At 37.4% G+C, this 16,514-nt stretch overlaps 1 protein-coding gene across 1 annotated transcript in view; it reads right to left on the reverse strand.

Annotated features, from left to right (window-relative positions):
• SGTB (small glutamine rich tetratricopeptide repeat co-chaperone beta) overlaps positions 1 to 16,514 on the reverse strand; it is a 41,998-nt gene that overhangs the window by 17,985 nt on the left and 7,499 nt on the right. The window contains exons 3-5 of the mRNA XM_049768811.1: positions 12,591 to 12,694; positions 7,412 to 7,481; positions 4,477 to 4,576 (exon numbers count right to left, since the gene is read on the reverse strand). Of these exons, the coding sequence (XP_049624768.1) occupies positions 4,477 to 4,576; positions 7,412 to 7,481; positions 12,591 to 12,694 (274 nt within the window). The remainder of the gene's footprint in view (positions 1 to 4,476; positions 4,577 to 7,411; positions 7,482 to 12,590; positions 12,695 to 16,514) is intronic.

A 16,514-nucleotide genomic window follows, 5' to 3' on the forward strand; every position in this document is an offset into this window, starting at 1 on the left:
CAGGGGTCAGAGTGATAGCACAGCAGTAGAAGGTATGCTTTAAATGCAGCTGAACCGGGACCATTCCGGGTTCGATCCTCTGTATCCCATATGGTCCCCTGAGCCAGCCAAGAGTGGTTTACGAGCACAATCAGGAGTGACCCCTGGGCTCCACTGGGTGTGGCCCAAAAAATAAAAAAAATCACTTTTACAAAATGTAAACTTTGGTTTATTTTTAGAGAGATTTGTAGGTTAACAATATTTTGATGAATAATAAGGCTATAAAAGTAAAGATTAAAAGGATGATTTAAATGGTCCACCCTTAGATTCTAATATTTGGTAGCAGCTGTCTACAAAAATGTCAAAGGCTCATGAATAAGACAATAGGCTACTGAGACATTTATAGCTACTAGAGTCTTAAAGGAAAAAGAGAGGATGGGCCTTAGAAGTAGGACAGGAGTTAAGGCATATATATGTGACACCACAAAGTTCCCTAGCATAGAATTAGGAGTAGCTAGCTCCCAAGCACCACTAATGTGGCCTAAAAATAAAATTCGGGAATAAAAAAGACCCTTGAATTGAACCACTGGCTCAAGAATCCCTCAGCACACCACTGGGAAGGAGAGTAGAGGAGAGAAAGAAAAGTGGGACAGGGAGGGGGTAGAAATGATTGGAAGGAGGAGAGGAGAAGAAAGGAGAGTTGGGAGAAGAAAAAAGAAAAAAAGGAAGGAGGAAGCAAGGGTGGAGAGGGAAGGAGGGAAGAAGGGAAAGAGAAGAAAGATCCTTAACTTTAATTAAATATTCCTAATCTATGAATAAAGTTTTCTAATTATCTAATATTAAGTTACATGCTCTATTACTGAATTCACCAGGGAAAAAAAGATACTTATTTACATGCAAATGAGGAGCATAACTGATTTCAATTAGATAAAAATTTCAGTTAAATGAAAATCAAGCATAGTAGTGCCAAGAATTCCTTCTAACAAAGTAGTAGTGGACTTTAGACAATGAATGTACCCAAAGCTCATTAAAAATAAAGTATTTATTAAGTCTCAGAATTACCACATTGATAGTTAAAAGAAAATTACTGTGCTTTATAAATAAGCAATTTTCTGATAACATTTTATAATACTATTTATAGCATTATTTCAAAATTTCATATGCTAAGTTAAAGCAATCATCTTAATTACAATAATAATCAGATCTAGCTTGCTCTGATTCATACTCTATAAGTTATTTGGCTTTTGTTTTACTGAGTTAGATTACTAGATCTCTCTCTCTCTTTTTCAAAAAGCAAAAGTTTTCAGTAATGTCAACTAAATTCCTATGAAAGCGTTCTACTATAATAAAACTAAACTCTGGACAAAAACAAACACATAAAAGATGTAAATGACAAATAAAAAACAAATCTGTACTAAAGCATCCCAGATTACTATGAGCAGGAAAATTAGAAAGCAGTGGAATACAGGCTGGAGAGATAGGACAAGAGGGAAGGTACTTGCCTTGCATGTGGCCAATCTGGCATAAGTCGGGAAAGAAATACCCTGAGTTCTCCTTTCTGCACTGTAATGTCTGGCTAACTAGTGCAGTCAGAGCTGAACCCAAACAAGCAAAAAAAAAAAAAAAAAGGCAAAATGATAAAAGAATCTGGAAAATGTAGTCAACAGAGGTCAAACCCTGTGACAAGGGACATAACAAGCAAAAGAATAAAGTGTGGGATCAGAGAGATAGTTCAATGCTTTGTAAAGTAGGATTTGTATTTTTGTAAGTTTGAAAGTAGGATTTCAATGCTTTGTAAGTAGATTCCATGCATTATAAGTTGGAGGTTCATACTGCATCCAACACTGCATAGTTCACCCTGTACTAGGAGACAATCCCTAGCAAAAAGCTGGCAGTAGGGCCAGAGTGGTGGTGTGAAGCAGTAAGGCGTCTGCCTTGCTGGTGCTAGCCTAGCACGAACCAAGGTTCGATCCCTTGGCATCCCATATGGTCCCCCAAGCCAGGAACAATTTCTGGGTGCATAGCCAGGAGTAACCCCTGAGTGTCACCAGGTGTGGCCCAAAAAATCAAAAAAAAAAAAAACAAAAAACAAAAAACAAAAAGAAACAAAACAAAAAAAAACAACAAAGCAGGTAGTACGTTCTAAGCACTAATATAATTTTTAAAATAAATGTAAATTTTAAATATAAAAATAAAACATTTTAAGTGAAAAAAGGTAATAAAGGACTGGAAAGATAATACCATAGTTATTACTTGCCTTGAGTGAAGTCAGCCTTGGTTCAATCCATAGAACCACATGAGTTCCCAAGCACCATGTGGAGTGATCTCTGAACACAGCCAAGTAGGCCCAAAACACTCATCCAGAACCCCGCTCCAAAAAGACAAGTAAAAGTGAGATCAAACAAGCTAAACCCTGACATTGTAAATAATCTGGGAGAAATAAAAAAATCTAAGAGTAGGGGTCAGAGAGAGAGCATAGCTGTAGGGCATTTGCCTTACATGCTGAAGGATGGTGGATTGAATCCCGGCATCCCATATGGTCCCCTGAGCATGCCGGGGGTAATTTCTGAGCATAGAGCCAGGAGTAGCCCCTGAGTGCTACCAGGTATGACCCAAAAAAAGCAAAAACAAAGAAATCTAAGAGTAAATTTCAGCAGTGATTATAAATTAGAAAAAATGACAACATTAAGACAATAAAATAATAATCTAAGTAACTAATGCTGATAATAAAGTGGTTAAAAAAGATGCTGTAGAAACCACAATGTCAAAAAAGAAAAGAGAGTGAAATAAAGAGTGATAAAAAGAGAGTGAGAGAAAGTAAAATGGCTACCCCAGAGGCAGATAGGAGAAGGTGGGTGGAAGGGAAGAGGCCATCAGGGAGGGTGAGAGGGAAACTATTGGCACTGGTGGTGGGAAATAGCACTAGTAAAGATTGTTATACATTGTACAACTGTAACTCAATTATGAACAACTTTGTGGGGAAAAACTGTATTATGAACAACCTTGTAACCAGGGTGTTTAAATAAAAAATATATTTAAAAAAAAGATACTATGCACAAATGCAGTTGCCATGCCTGGACCTGGCCAGTTCCACTGAACTGCCTCTGTTGTAGACTCACTCTATTCTCAAAAGATATATAAACCATGAAAAAACCATGGGTACACTAGCCATGTAACTGAAAGCTGGCAATCCTGGGAAGATGGAGCAGGCTATGTCTCATCCTGCCAAAAACAGGCTTGCTGCATCCATAACCCATAATCGCCACTTTGCCTATGGCTCTACTTCGCCACTCCTCTACTGTTCTCTGCAGAGACACTAATCTGACAAACTTCAGCTATGCTGGTATTTGGGCTGATTTCAGCCAGGAGATTTTTGGAGTTAGTGAGGGTGCCCTCCCTCTCAACTTCTCATACCTCCAAAGACCTGACAGCAAAAACATGCCCCACAAAAAGCATATAATAAGCAATAGTGCCTTGAACTCCTGGATCACGTGACAACTCCATTTTTTTCAATACTGTCATCTCCTTAGGAAAATTTAGATGGCACTGTGAAGATGAAGTCACTTAATGTTAACAAATGAAGTAACAGAACCATCAGCTAGTAACAAGAGCTTACTAATCCTTGTGACAATGACTTAATGGCCTCATTGGAAATACAATGATTTTCACAAAAATTTTTGTCTCTGTGTAAGCCTGGTAGTTCTGCTGCCTGTGATCCCCAGCACTGCAAGTGATTTCTTCAGCTACAGGTGGAAACTAATATAATATTATGCAATAATATGATAATTTTAAAAATGGACCTGGAGAGATAGTACAAAGGATAAGTCACCTGCCTTGCATGCAGATAACCTGGGTTTAATCCCTAAAGATCTCATATGGTCTCTTAGACCCACTAGAAGTGACCCTTGAATGCAGAGCCAGGATTAAGTTCTGAGTCCCACCAGGTGTTGCACACTCTCTCCCCACCACAAAATATGCAAAAATGAAATTAGAACATTATTATGTCTAGTGCAGAGGTCCTCTTAGACTGCTGGAGGGCCGGACTATAATTAAAAAATAACCAGCTATGAACAATAGTGACCCACAGACCATAGTTTGAGGACTCCTGTGTGAGACTGAGAGGAAGAGTCAAGAGACAGAGAGAAGGAGGGAAGTCAGAGAGTGGGGTGCACATTCAACACATGTGCATTGTAGGCCAGGATCAAGTTGGCTGGTAAGCAGGAGAGGCAGTGGTGGCAAAAATATCCAGTGGACTGGATTAATATCCATTGTTTAAGGACCCCTGGTCTAGTGAAAGAAGACAACTCCAAAGAGGATTACACTCAAATAAAATCAAACATGTAACTTATTAATCAAAGTACTTGTGTCTAAACAATGTTTTCCTTTTTATACTTGCTCGAACTTTCAAATTTTCCTACATATATTTTAGAGTTCTCCTGAGCTATGTAAGTAGATATTTTTAAGAACTGTAGACATGCCACAGAAGTGCCAGTTTACCTGTTACAGAAATACACAGCATTATTGGGATCCAATTCTATAGCCTGTGTGTAACAATCCACTGCAGCAGCATAATTTTCTTCTTTCATGTGGTTGTTGCCTAAAACAAAAGAGTCAGTAGGCACATAAATACAGTATATAGGAAAACTTAATTTCAAATGATAATAATACTAAGGTTGGTAACAGGAATTTTGACTCACAATGGAAATAAATGTTATATTGTAATATAGAATTGATCCACCTGAGCTTCAATTCTATCCTTTTTTAAACCACCTCACCCCATTCCCAATACAACAACCCCCTCCTCACCCTCTCCTTTAATTGGCTTTGTACTCCTTCCTTGTCAAAATGTCAGACTGTGTTGACTACCCAAATCGGTACTGAGAGTCAAAGACCACCTCCAATAATGGAAAGCACAAAAGGGAGTTTATTTGGCTAGCCAAGATCCAAGTCTCATCCAACACAGTGGAGCCTTGAATAAATAGGACCCCGATTCAAAATTCCAAACAGTTTATATAGGCTTTATAAGCTTCAACAATTCAAGCATTTCATTGGTTAATACAAACAGTTCATCCTTCACCACATACAGGATTGGCTTATATCTATTTTTGCACAAATCACATCATTTCATAGAATAGATGTCCCAACTTATCTCTAACTCAACTTTGTTTGTCAAGGGGATCATATCTGGTAGAACATTCGAAAACCACCTGGTTCCTGTGTCTCAACAGAACGGGGAGGGCCCTGACCATTACGGGGTACATTCTGCAGTTATATCTCAGTACTGCCTTTTCCCACCTATGGGGAGGGGCTAAAGAGTGGAAAAATACTGTGAGACTGGGCTCTGGCCTGCTGTAAAAACGACTTGACTAGGACTTGGGACTACCTAGATCCTGGGCCCAAAGGGCTCTGGTCCTCATAAAAACATACACCTGCTAAATAACCAAGCTTCAGAATGCTGCCTTGTGGGTAAGCTAGAAAAACAAGTCATGCTAATATGCTACAAGCAGTAATATTTACACATTTATTTACAAGTGTAGTATTTACACATGCCATTCCTTTCAAATATAGCTTTCTTTTGAAAGGAATTTCTGGAGATTCATTTCCAGAAATAAATTGTTTTAGATACCACATATAGGTTCAGATATTCAGAAAGGATATCAGCTACTACATCTATCAATAATGTAAAAAGGAACAACTCTTCTTAAAAACAAGGGTCTTTTCTTCAGCTGTCTTTTATATTCCATTAATGGTGGAGGTGGAGTGGGTTTGCTCATTTAACCAAAAATAAAAGGGATTTAAAATTGAAGCAAAAAGTTTTTGTTTGTTTTCTTTGGGGCCACACTCAAGGATGATAAGAGATTATTTCTGATGGTTCTCAGGGTGCTGGCTTTTTAATCTGAGTTGGCACATGCAAACAAGTACCTTCCCCACTGTATTATCTCTCCAGCCCCCAAATTAAAATTTTGTTAAGTCTATGATTAGGAGGCAGGATATATATTTTCAAAGCCTCTCATTCATTTATTAGCTTTATTATTATTCATTCTAGTTTTCTCAAAACCAGAAACTTCATTAGACTTGTTTTTCATTTTTTATAAATTATCTTTATTTAAACACCGTGATTACAAATATAATTGTAGTTTTATGATTACAGTCATGTAAAGAACACCCCCTTCACCAGTGCAGGATTACCACCACCAATTTCCCAGATCTATCTACTCCCCACCCCACCCACACCTGTACTCGAGACAGGCTTTCTTTTTCCCTCATTGATTCACATTGTTATGATAGTTTTCAGTGTAGTTATTTCTCTAACTGCACTTATCACTCTATGTGGTGAGCTTCATATCATGAGCTGCACCTACATGGGAAGATGGGGGGAAATAAGGGTTGGGACTGAGGCAGTAAAATATTAGAAATGAGATTTGTAGGGCGGTATCAAGGTCACAATACAAGATGGATGTTATGGATATATAAAATATATGCATACAATACTCTCAATAGGAAAACAAGGAGAAAAAAATTCCAGTGACTGTCCCAACATAAACCACTACTAAAATGGCCCGTCCTCCTCCCAAAGCACATTTCCATTCGTGTAGGGAGAGGTAGGGGGGAAGACTGAGGACCACTAAGAGTCCACCTGAACCCACTTCTGGCCATTTGAGCTGGCACCCAGGGAAGGCCTGGAGTCAGGGGAAAAAGACAAGGACGGCTGGGGGCCTGCCAAGCCTCCCAGCACTCCCCAGGCCAGAGAGAAGGGCTCCAGTATGGGGCTTCCCCAAACCCCATACCTGGCAAGAGCTGGTCTCCAGAATCAAAGAAGAAACCAGAGGCCAGATTAAATTTGGGTTTTTTGTTTTGTTTTGTTTTGTTGTTTTTGGGCCACACCCGGCGGAGCTCAGGGGTTACTCCTGGCTGTCTGCTCAGAAATAGCTCCTGGCAGGCACAGGGGACCATATGGGATTCGAACCAACCACCTTAGGTCCTAGATCAGCTGCTTGCAAGGCAAACACCACTGTGCTATCTCTCCAGGCCCCTAGACTTGTTTTTCATTAAAGCACTCACTAGTTAATAAAAGGAGGACATACATTTGCAAGGAACATTAACAAGAACATTTACAGGAGAGGAAGAGAGATAAAAGCACTTAAAGATAATATAAAAGCTACCACTGTGAACATGCATATTTCCTAAGAAAACTCTGTTGTAGGACAAGAGAATTATCTGTCCTCATTCAGTAATATCATCTTCTGGGTCTAATTCTAACAGGTCTGATCTGGCATAACATAAATGACCTGAAAAGCTAAACTAAAAACAGATCCTCATAGAAACTTCCTGATTAAAACCAGTAATATTCCTACAACCACTGCTAAGAAACTTTTTAATATAATGATTAATTTTTTAAATTCAGAAAGCAATTATACTATAAAATATTCACCTTCATCTTTTAATTGGTCAGCTTTCCCCACATCTTCAGGCACTGAGTTTGATAGTGGCAGAATGTCATTCTGAAATTAAATAAAAATCAGTGTATTTCCACTTAGTAAGTTATCCCAGAGAACTGCAATAAAATAATAATGAAGTTCTACATTATAACAAATCACCTATATCCCACATCACATGTTACAAATCAAACATGTAAATAATAGCAATAGATAGAATTGGGAATATATTTTCACATACATTTATGAGAAAACAAATATGTGGATCTTTCTTTTCCTCTTTTTTCTCTGTTATTAATTTGTGTGGTGTCTGGGATACAGCTCAGTTTCTTAGACATATAAAGATATACCACTGGTCCAATATGAGGAATTTTTCAGGCAACTATGAATCAATTTTTTTATATTAACCATACCAAAGCACAGAGGGGGATGAGATGATGGAGGATGAAAAATATCCAGGACCTTGAACATACTGTTCTTGCCATGTGATTTGTCATTTGAGCTATCACTTTGCACTAATTATTTTGTTTACTTGCTATCCCTATAACATGATCTCACTCCATGAAAAAATATTTTTAGAGAAAGAAAATAAATAAAAATATTTTGAAATAATTCTTTGCAGTTTTGTTGTTGTTGTTGTTTTAGTTTTTGGGCACACTAGGTTGTGCTCAAGGCTTATTCCTTGCTCTCCACTCAAAAATCACTCCTGGAACACTGGAAAGACCGTAAGGGATACCAAGGGCCCAACCTGATTCAGCCACATACAAGGCAAAGGCCCAGTCCTGTGCTATTGCTCTGGCCCCTCATTAGTGGAAATTTTAAACAAATGTTCAATATCTTTTTTTTTGGGGGGGGGGATCACATCCAGCAGCACTCAGGGGCTAGTCCTGGCTCTATGCTCAGAAATTGCCCCTGGCAGGCTCAGGAGACCATATAGGATGCCAGGATTTGAACCACCATTCTTCTGCATGCAAGGCAAACGCCCTACCACTGTGCTATCTCTCTGGCCCCAAAATGCTCAATATATTAAGAGCTATCCCCTATATATGCACACAAGTTAAACAGAAAAGACTACAAAGCTATATACCAAAGCACTAAAAATAATAACATTTGGAGATAAAAATGTCTTCTCTAATTGTCCATTTTTTAAATGAATGCACACATTCTGTAATAGTTTATTTTAAAACAATATGAATTCCTATTTTTAGCACCTATTCTCATCCTCAAAACTCTTACATCTATAAACTAAATTTACTTACAGTTACAAGTTAAGGTTACTTATGAAAAGCTGAATATAAATTCAGAAAAATCTTGGATGACATTGGGAACACAATGTAGTTATCTATTTTTTTGCAATATTTTAAAAATTAAGTTGATGTTATTTATTTTGGGGGCCACACACTGTACAGTGTTTGAGGACAGCACCCAACCCCTTACATAGGGGTCTCTTTCAGAGATGCTTAAGAAACCATATAAGATTGGGTATTGTATCATGGTCAATCACATGTAAAACAAGCACCTTAACCCCTATAATATCTTTTTGATATTTACTGTGTTACTTTTTAATTTTTTTTTATTTGGGACTACAGCTGGCAGTGCTCAGCGTTACTCCAAGCTCTGCACTCTGAAATCATTCCTTGCAGGTTTGGGCACCCATATGAGATGCTAGGGATCAAACCTGTGTCAACCATCTGCAAGGCAAACACCCTACCTGCTGTGCTATTGCTCCAACCCCTAAAGTGTTACTTTTAAATTTGACTCCAATTTAAAAAAAAAAGTATAATTTTGAGCCAATATGCCTATGAGCATACTTAAAATATACTCATCTTTAACAGTCTTGTCTAAAGATTCAATAAAATTGATAGCTCTAACAATGAAATGAAAATAATAATTTGCTAATTACCTGTCAGATAGAAAATTAATTGCCATCTAAGTTCTAAATTTTGTGAGTTTCTCTGATAAAAAAAAATGGCCCTATCCAGAGGGAAGTCAAGTGGTGGTGGAATGGTCCTAATTCACTGTCACCATGTATCTGAAATACAACTGTGAAAGACTTGTAATTCATGTTGGTCTCAATATAAAAAATAATAAAAGGCCATATCATGGGTGCTATGACTCAGTGGTAAAACTAATGAGGCCCTGAGTTAAGTACTTAGTACAGAAAGACAGAAACATACACAAAATAAGTGGACTACTCGAGCTGCCATCTTGGGTATACTTGATTTCACAGCTAACTATATGTATTTTCCTATAATAATATATTTTTCTAACAATTTTTTAAAAAGCTTAAAAAACCATTCTCTGCTAACCAATATTCCAAAAATTAAATTATTGGACTTAAAAAGCCATAAAAGCCTTTTCCTGCAAGATAGAATTGTGGGTAAAATAGTTGACTTGCATGTGGCAAACCCAGGTTCAAACCTTGGCATCACATATGGTCCTCTGAGCACTACTAGGAGTTATCCTTGATCATAGAGCAAGGAGTAAGTACTGAACAGCACTGGATGTGGCCCTAAAACCAACCAACAAACTAAAGTATAGAAACAAAATAGGAACCTTTATTAGTGGAAGCTACTACTTAAAATCCAATTAAAGTTTTGTGGGATGGAAGTGTAAGAAAGGCACATTCTAATGCTATGGTACTTTTAGAAGTTTTTTTCTTTTTCAAATATTTCAATAAGCTTAAATCAGTTTATAGATGAGGAAAAAACCTGGTGTGGGGGGAGGGAGGTGGTCATAAAAAGCAGTATGCTAAAAATCAGATTATAATCATTTTACCTTCTAAATCCTTCCCATAAAACCACCACAAATCAAATCTTTACATAAAAATACGATCAGAGAGAACAGCAGAAGCGAGGGAGGGATAAGAACTCTAATCAGAGTAAAGAACTGATCTGTGCTTCTTGAAAGATTTAAAAACTATCCTGATTTTTTTTTTTTTTTTTTTTAGTGCTAGATTAAAGGTAAGAGGGGCCAGAGTGAGCAAATCCATGTGCAGTTTCTAACCCAGGCCTCTGGGGGCTTCTAAAAATAAAGAGGACACACTCCAACTACAGCTGCATCGAGCCAGTGAAATGGGGTTCCCTAAGGAGATCATAAGCCCAAACAATGTAAAGAACCACAGCAACCAAAGAGAAGGAAAGGGGAATTTCCTAATGAGAAAAACAAAACAGAGCACCATCTCCTTATATCCTATTGTGTAATTAGATCTCAATTGGCTAATGAATAAATGTACAACAGTATTCTTATTTTTCCAAGTATAGGAAGAGGGAGCAATTTGCCACCACTTTACTATCTTCACTGTAATTCTAAGAATCTCTTCCCAACAAGTTCTAGGCATGGTCGTGTGATCTGAGCAATAATCTATGTTAGGGGGGGTTACAGAAATAGGCCAGAAGTGGTTGTCTGGCACTGGCTGACCCTAGTACCAAATGTGGTCTCTGTGCACTGCCAGGAGTGATCCCTGAGCACAGAGCCAGAAGTAAGCCCTGAGCATCATAGGTTATAATTCCGCCAAAACCAAGCATGTGTGTGTGTGTGTGCGCGCACACACACACACACATGCATATTGTACTATACCCATGTATACCAGAAGCCTGTACTGTATGTTTCAGCTTCTCTCTTAAATCCCTCATTCAGTACTACACTTAAATATAGAATAGAATAAGAAAATGAATTCATGAGGCATCAATAGTACTGGAAAAATTACTCATGGGCAGCGGCCTAGGGCCATGAACCTTAATTTATTTCAATCATATTGCCCATATTTCTTGAAAAGACAAAAATGCAGGAACCATGTTTCAGTATGAGTTTCCACACTGAACCTGAATATTTTTTTGGTTCATACAATCCCACCAATGGCTACATATGATAGTTTAATTCCTGACAAATCTATTTCTGCATGACTGCTTTCTAAATGTTAAAAATTGTGATTTTTTAATTGTGACTTTAACACTATGGAGAAGCATGTGTTGTTCTCTCTTGAGGACTTATTTCACTCACTCTTCCTCTCCGTTCACCCTTCTCTAAGCAAATTTCTTTTAATAAGACTATTTTAAAAGAAGAAATCAAGAAACCTGTCTTTAACTTGTATTCCATATGGGAATATCAATTCAAATGTCAGAAATATAAAAATATTAAGACATCATAAGATTAACAAAGTTGTCTGTCATATCATTCAAATAACATTCAAATACAAGAGAATGAGAATAGTTACTAATATGAAATGCTAAAGCACATTTAGAAGAGTCATATTTTATGACCCAAATGTAACCATGTGAATCAGATACTCGCAAACTTATTTGGTCTACCATCCCCATTTCAGAAAAAAAAATCACTCAGCACTCACCCTAGGACTTGTCCTTTTTAAACTAACAAACAGAAAGTCATCTCAAATTTTACGTGAAGCTGTAACTACCACATTACAAGATACTAAATCCTTTCAGCACCCCTCCAGAGGGCAGTATCACCGACTTCAAGAAAGATTGATACAAATAATCATCTTTTATGTTATTTATGTTATTTACAAAATGTGTATTAAGGAACTATGATTTACAAAGTTATTCATAGTTGAGTTCCAGGCATATAATGTTCAACACCAAATTCCATCACCAGTGTCTACTCCCATCCCCCACTCCCAGTCTGCCTCCTTGACAGGCACTTTCTTTTGTAGTGGGGTCTTGGGCTATACTTGGAGATGCTCAGCAGTTATTCCTGGCTCTGTACCCAGGAATCACTCATAGCCAGTATAGAGGTTGGGGAAAGTACAAGGGAGATGGCATATGGGATGCCAAGGATCGAACCCAGTAGCCTCATACAAGGCAAGCGAACAGGGGTATTTTATTTCTTATTTCATTTTATTTATGTTTTTAAATAATTTCTTTTTAAGCACCATGGTTACAGAAATGTCTCTAGTTGAGTTATTGTATATAGAATCTCGTGCTTGCAGTGCTGTTGGCTCTAGGATCCAGACTCTAAACCTCTACACCACTTTGAGCTCTAACATCTGCCCTGATAATGTCTTATCTACCTCTTCTTACTTCTCTCCTTGAAAACAATCCATTTCTATCCAAGAAAAAGTGAATTACTTCTAGGCACAACCCTTCAAATGTTATCAATCCAATATAATTGTACTGTCATTTGAATGAGATGCAAATGAAAAAACAAAGAGCTTACCTTACAGAAGGAATTGGTGAACACTTCTGTCAAAGGCTGTGAAACTGCTAAGTGTGTATCTTCTGAGCTGATTTTAAATACTGTCTCCAAGCACTGAATTGCAACTTGAAATAAATTTTAATAGTGAAAAAAAATTAACAACCCCAAAATGGAAACAACCTTTTTTGTCTGCGTAGGATTGCAATCTGTGGTAATTCAGCATTTAGGATCACAGAACATAAGGAAAATTAAATGGCTCAGCTGCACAGAGATTTCTGTTTATAGATCAGCTCTTGAAGGAAGCAACTTGATTTCTCATTCCTCACTTAAAAAAATGTTACCTACAATATAACTTCTGAATAGACATTCTATCACATTATTATTGAAGCAAGTCACAAACATCAATTTACGCCACACTACTAGCATCTGATGAATCATCAATGATCTAATAATGTCTTGAATAGAACTTAGAGAAGTTTTAATGTGAGAAATGGAATTTTAATATAATTAAAACAGTATAAAAACAGTCAGGAGCATAGAAAGTACTAAATATTAACTCTGGTGTGCTTATAAAAATAGGTTTACTTTAAAAATGTTATTCATGCATGCATACAAATTTGCCATGTGCCTGCTATTTGTAAGATTTTATTCTAAAAAAATGCAGCAGTTAACCTAACACAAAAATCACTACCATGGGGACCAGAGAGATAATACAGCAAGTAAGGCATTTGCTTTGCAAGTAGTTGACCCGGGTTAGATTCTCATCATCTTGATGGTCCCCAAATATCGATGGGAATTAGTCCTGAGTACAGAGCCAGGAGTAATTCCTGGCATTGCCAAGTGTGACCCAAAACTAAAACAAAACAAAAATGACTACCATGATGAGTCGACAAAATAGAAGGAGGCAGACAAAAACAAAACAAAAAACATGTTAAGTGGTGGTGAATAACTCATCTATAGTTATATAACTAAATAACAGACAGAGTTAAGGATGGATTAATAGAAAGACATGGTAGAAAATTATGTGAGGACAGAAGTCTCATTGAATGGCAATGAGTTAAAGATATGAACTTTATAAGTAAAAAGAAAAGTCACCAGAGAATTTAATGAAGAAAAAAATATAACTGAATTTGTGTTTAGATTAAATGTCTAGGAGAGAAAGTACAATTGGCAGGCACTGATTCAGGGTTGATTCCTGGCAGCCCATATAGTCCCCCCAATTCATACCAGGAGAGATCCCTGAGAACAAAGCCAGGAGTATGCTACACATTTTGGGTGTGGCTCAAAAACAAAACAAAAAATGTCTGCTAAAGGGCCAGGGAGATGACTCAAGTAGCTAGAGCTCAGGCTTTTTTACATACAGAAGTCCCAGATTCCACCTTCAGTACTGCACTGTCCTTCAAGAGAGACACTCTTACCTACTCCGTCAAACCCCCTCTCCCAAGCACTGAACACAGTAGTGCCTGAAAACTTCTGAGCACTGCTGGTTTTGGCCTTTAAACAAAAAATCTGGGGGAGAGAGAGAGACTGAGAATCAGAGACAGAGACAGAGAAGAGAAAGAGCAAGAGATATGAGAGAAAAAGAGAGAGTAGAGAAGGGGAGAAAGAGAGAGAGAGAGAGAGAGAGAGAGAGAGAGAGAGAGAGAGAGACTAAGGGAGAATATGAAAGCAAAACTAAAAAAGTGGATAATTCCTACTTATTATTTATATATTTTATAAATTATTCACATTGTGTTATAAATTACAAGTTATTACAAATCATTTACATGCCAAAGAATTTGAACTGAATCATAATTTGAATGGAGAAGAAAACTAGGCCAGTCTTCTTGAAAGTACCTACTGAGAACAGCGGCAGTTTCTCATCCTAAAAGCACTCTCTTTTGAAAAGGAATTCTTTCCTGCCTAGACAAGATGAGGGTCTAGACAAAATACCCACTGGATCTCTAGACAATGTAGTAAAGACTCACATTTGTCTATGGTACTTCAGGGATACATTATGTGTAAATTGCTGTCCTGAAAAATTACTTCTATCATAAGGAAAACTATTACTTTCTCTATTCAAGGATAATTCTTAGAAAAGGGACTGAGAGAGCAACTAAATTATCAACTACCAAACCCAGGCTGTTAGATAGAAAATAATCTGTTTAAGCATCATTTATTCCCTCCCTTTCTATTCCTACCAGGCAGCTGTACTTGCACTTCATTTGTACTTGCACTAAAAACGTTGGGGGATAAAAAAAATAGGGCCACACTGCCAGGAAGACTATTTAATGACAATCACAGTAACAATTTTACAGTGTATCATATTTAATCCTGATGAGCACCTTTCATCCCTACTCAGACTGTCATTTCCATTACTCTACAGGTAGCTGGTCCAAGTTTCTGTTGAAATCTTACTATATTATATGCACTTAAAAATCTACCTCCCATATTAGATTGTTTCCTGAAGGATCAGGTCTGCAACTTATTCCTCTTTGACTTAACAGAGTCTGACAAATAGTAGATGTTCAACAAATTAAATCTATTTCTTTATTTATATGGGCATAAAATTTTAATTAAAATATAATCTATGGAAAAAACAATCCTTCCCTGTTTTCTCCCAAGAAAACATTAACAGCCATTAAAAAATGATAGAATTCAAAAAAAAAAAAAGATGGGGCTGGAGTAATAACACAGTGGTAGGGCATTTGCCTAGCACAATGACCAACCCGGGATGAAACCGGATTTGATCCCTGGCATCCCATTTGTTCCCCAGAGCCTCCCAGGAGCAATTTCTTAGCACAGAGCCAGGAGTAACCCCTGAGTACCGCCTAGTGTGGCCCAAATAAATAAATGAATAAATAAATAAAAATAAATGATAGAAACTTTGAGGCCAGAGCAATAGCATAGCGGGCAGGGTGTTTGCCTTGCATGCGGCCAACCCAGGTATGATCCACAGCAGCCCATTAGGTCCCTAGAGAACTGCCAGGAATGACCACTAAGCACAGAGCCAGGAGTAACCCTTGAGCACTGCTGGGTGTGGCTCCCCAAAAAACCCAACCAAGTTCTGAACTAAAATCCAGAATATGGTCAGAACCAAACACTGACAGGTGAAAGCCCATTTGATGATCCTAAGGGGTTTTATCGCAGAGTATAGTGCTGGGGATTGAAACCAGGCCCTTGCATATGCAAGGTAGGTGCTTTTCTGTAAAGCTATATCCCTTGTCCCTCTAAAGGAATTTTATACTCTGTTTTGTTGATGCCACCATCTTTTAATTCTCTAATTCTGTTAGTTTGGCTATTTCTGATTTCACATATAGATAGGCACAATTGTTTTAGTAAGAAAAACTAGATGCCAAAATGTGTAATGCTCAACACAAACAGCCATATAGGACGGATGGTTTAGTGAACAAAGCCATTGCAAATTTGGAGCTCAGAGTTATCTCATTTTCATTTTAATCCAATCAAACAAACTGAGTGGAATTATTTAACTTACTTTTCAAAGTCAGAATTCTCTTCCTTCCATCCCCGTTTGCCTCTTTTATGCTAGGAAAAAAAAATCTAGGCCCTCCTACATGCAAAGTCTTTGCTCAATCACTAACTGAGCTGTATCCACCAGTTTATTTCAAGATTCCTTTCTACTAAATAGGAATCATTACAGGGCTCGTTGCAGTTGACCTTCTTTCAGGAGGCCATACTAAATAAAAGTCATCAAATCTAAAAAAAATACTGGTAAGTTCTGATAAGGAGGGGAGAATAAAAATTCTATTTAACAATACCATATCCCATTTGTAAAGTACTTTCTTTACTTGAGAGCTTTTAGTGCTATGTGCTTGCCATTTATTAAAATTCTGATTCTCTTGACAAATCTACTCTGTATAAAGACAGTAGCTTAACTTAACACTTAGAAACAAAGATACAGAATAACATATATATGAATCACTTTATTTAATTCATCATTCTATT

Source organism: Suncus etruscus, chromosome 2 (assembly GCF_024139225.1).
Source record: "Suncus etruscus isolate mSunEtr1 chromosome 2, mSunEtr1.pri.cur, whole genome shotgun sequence".
Taxonomy (NCBI): Eukaryota; Metazoa; Chordata; class Mammalia; order Eulipotyphla; family Soricidae; genus Suncus; species Suncus etruscus.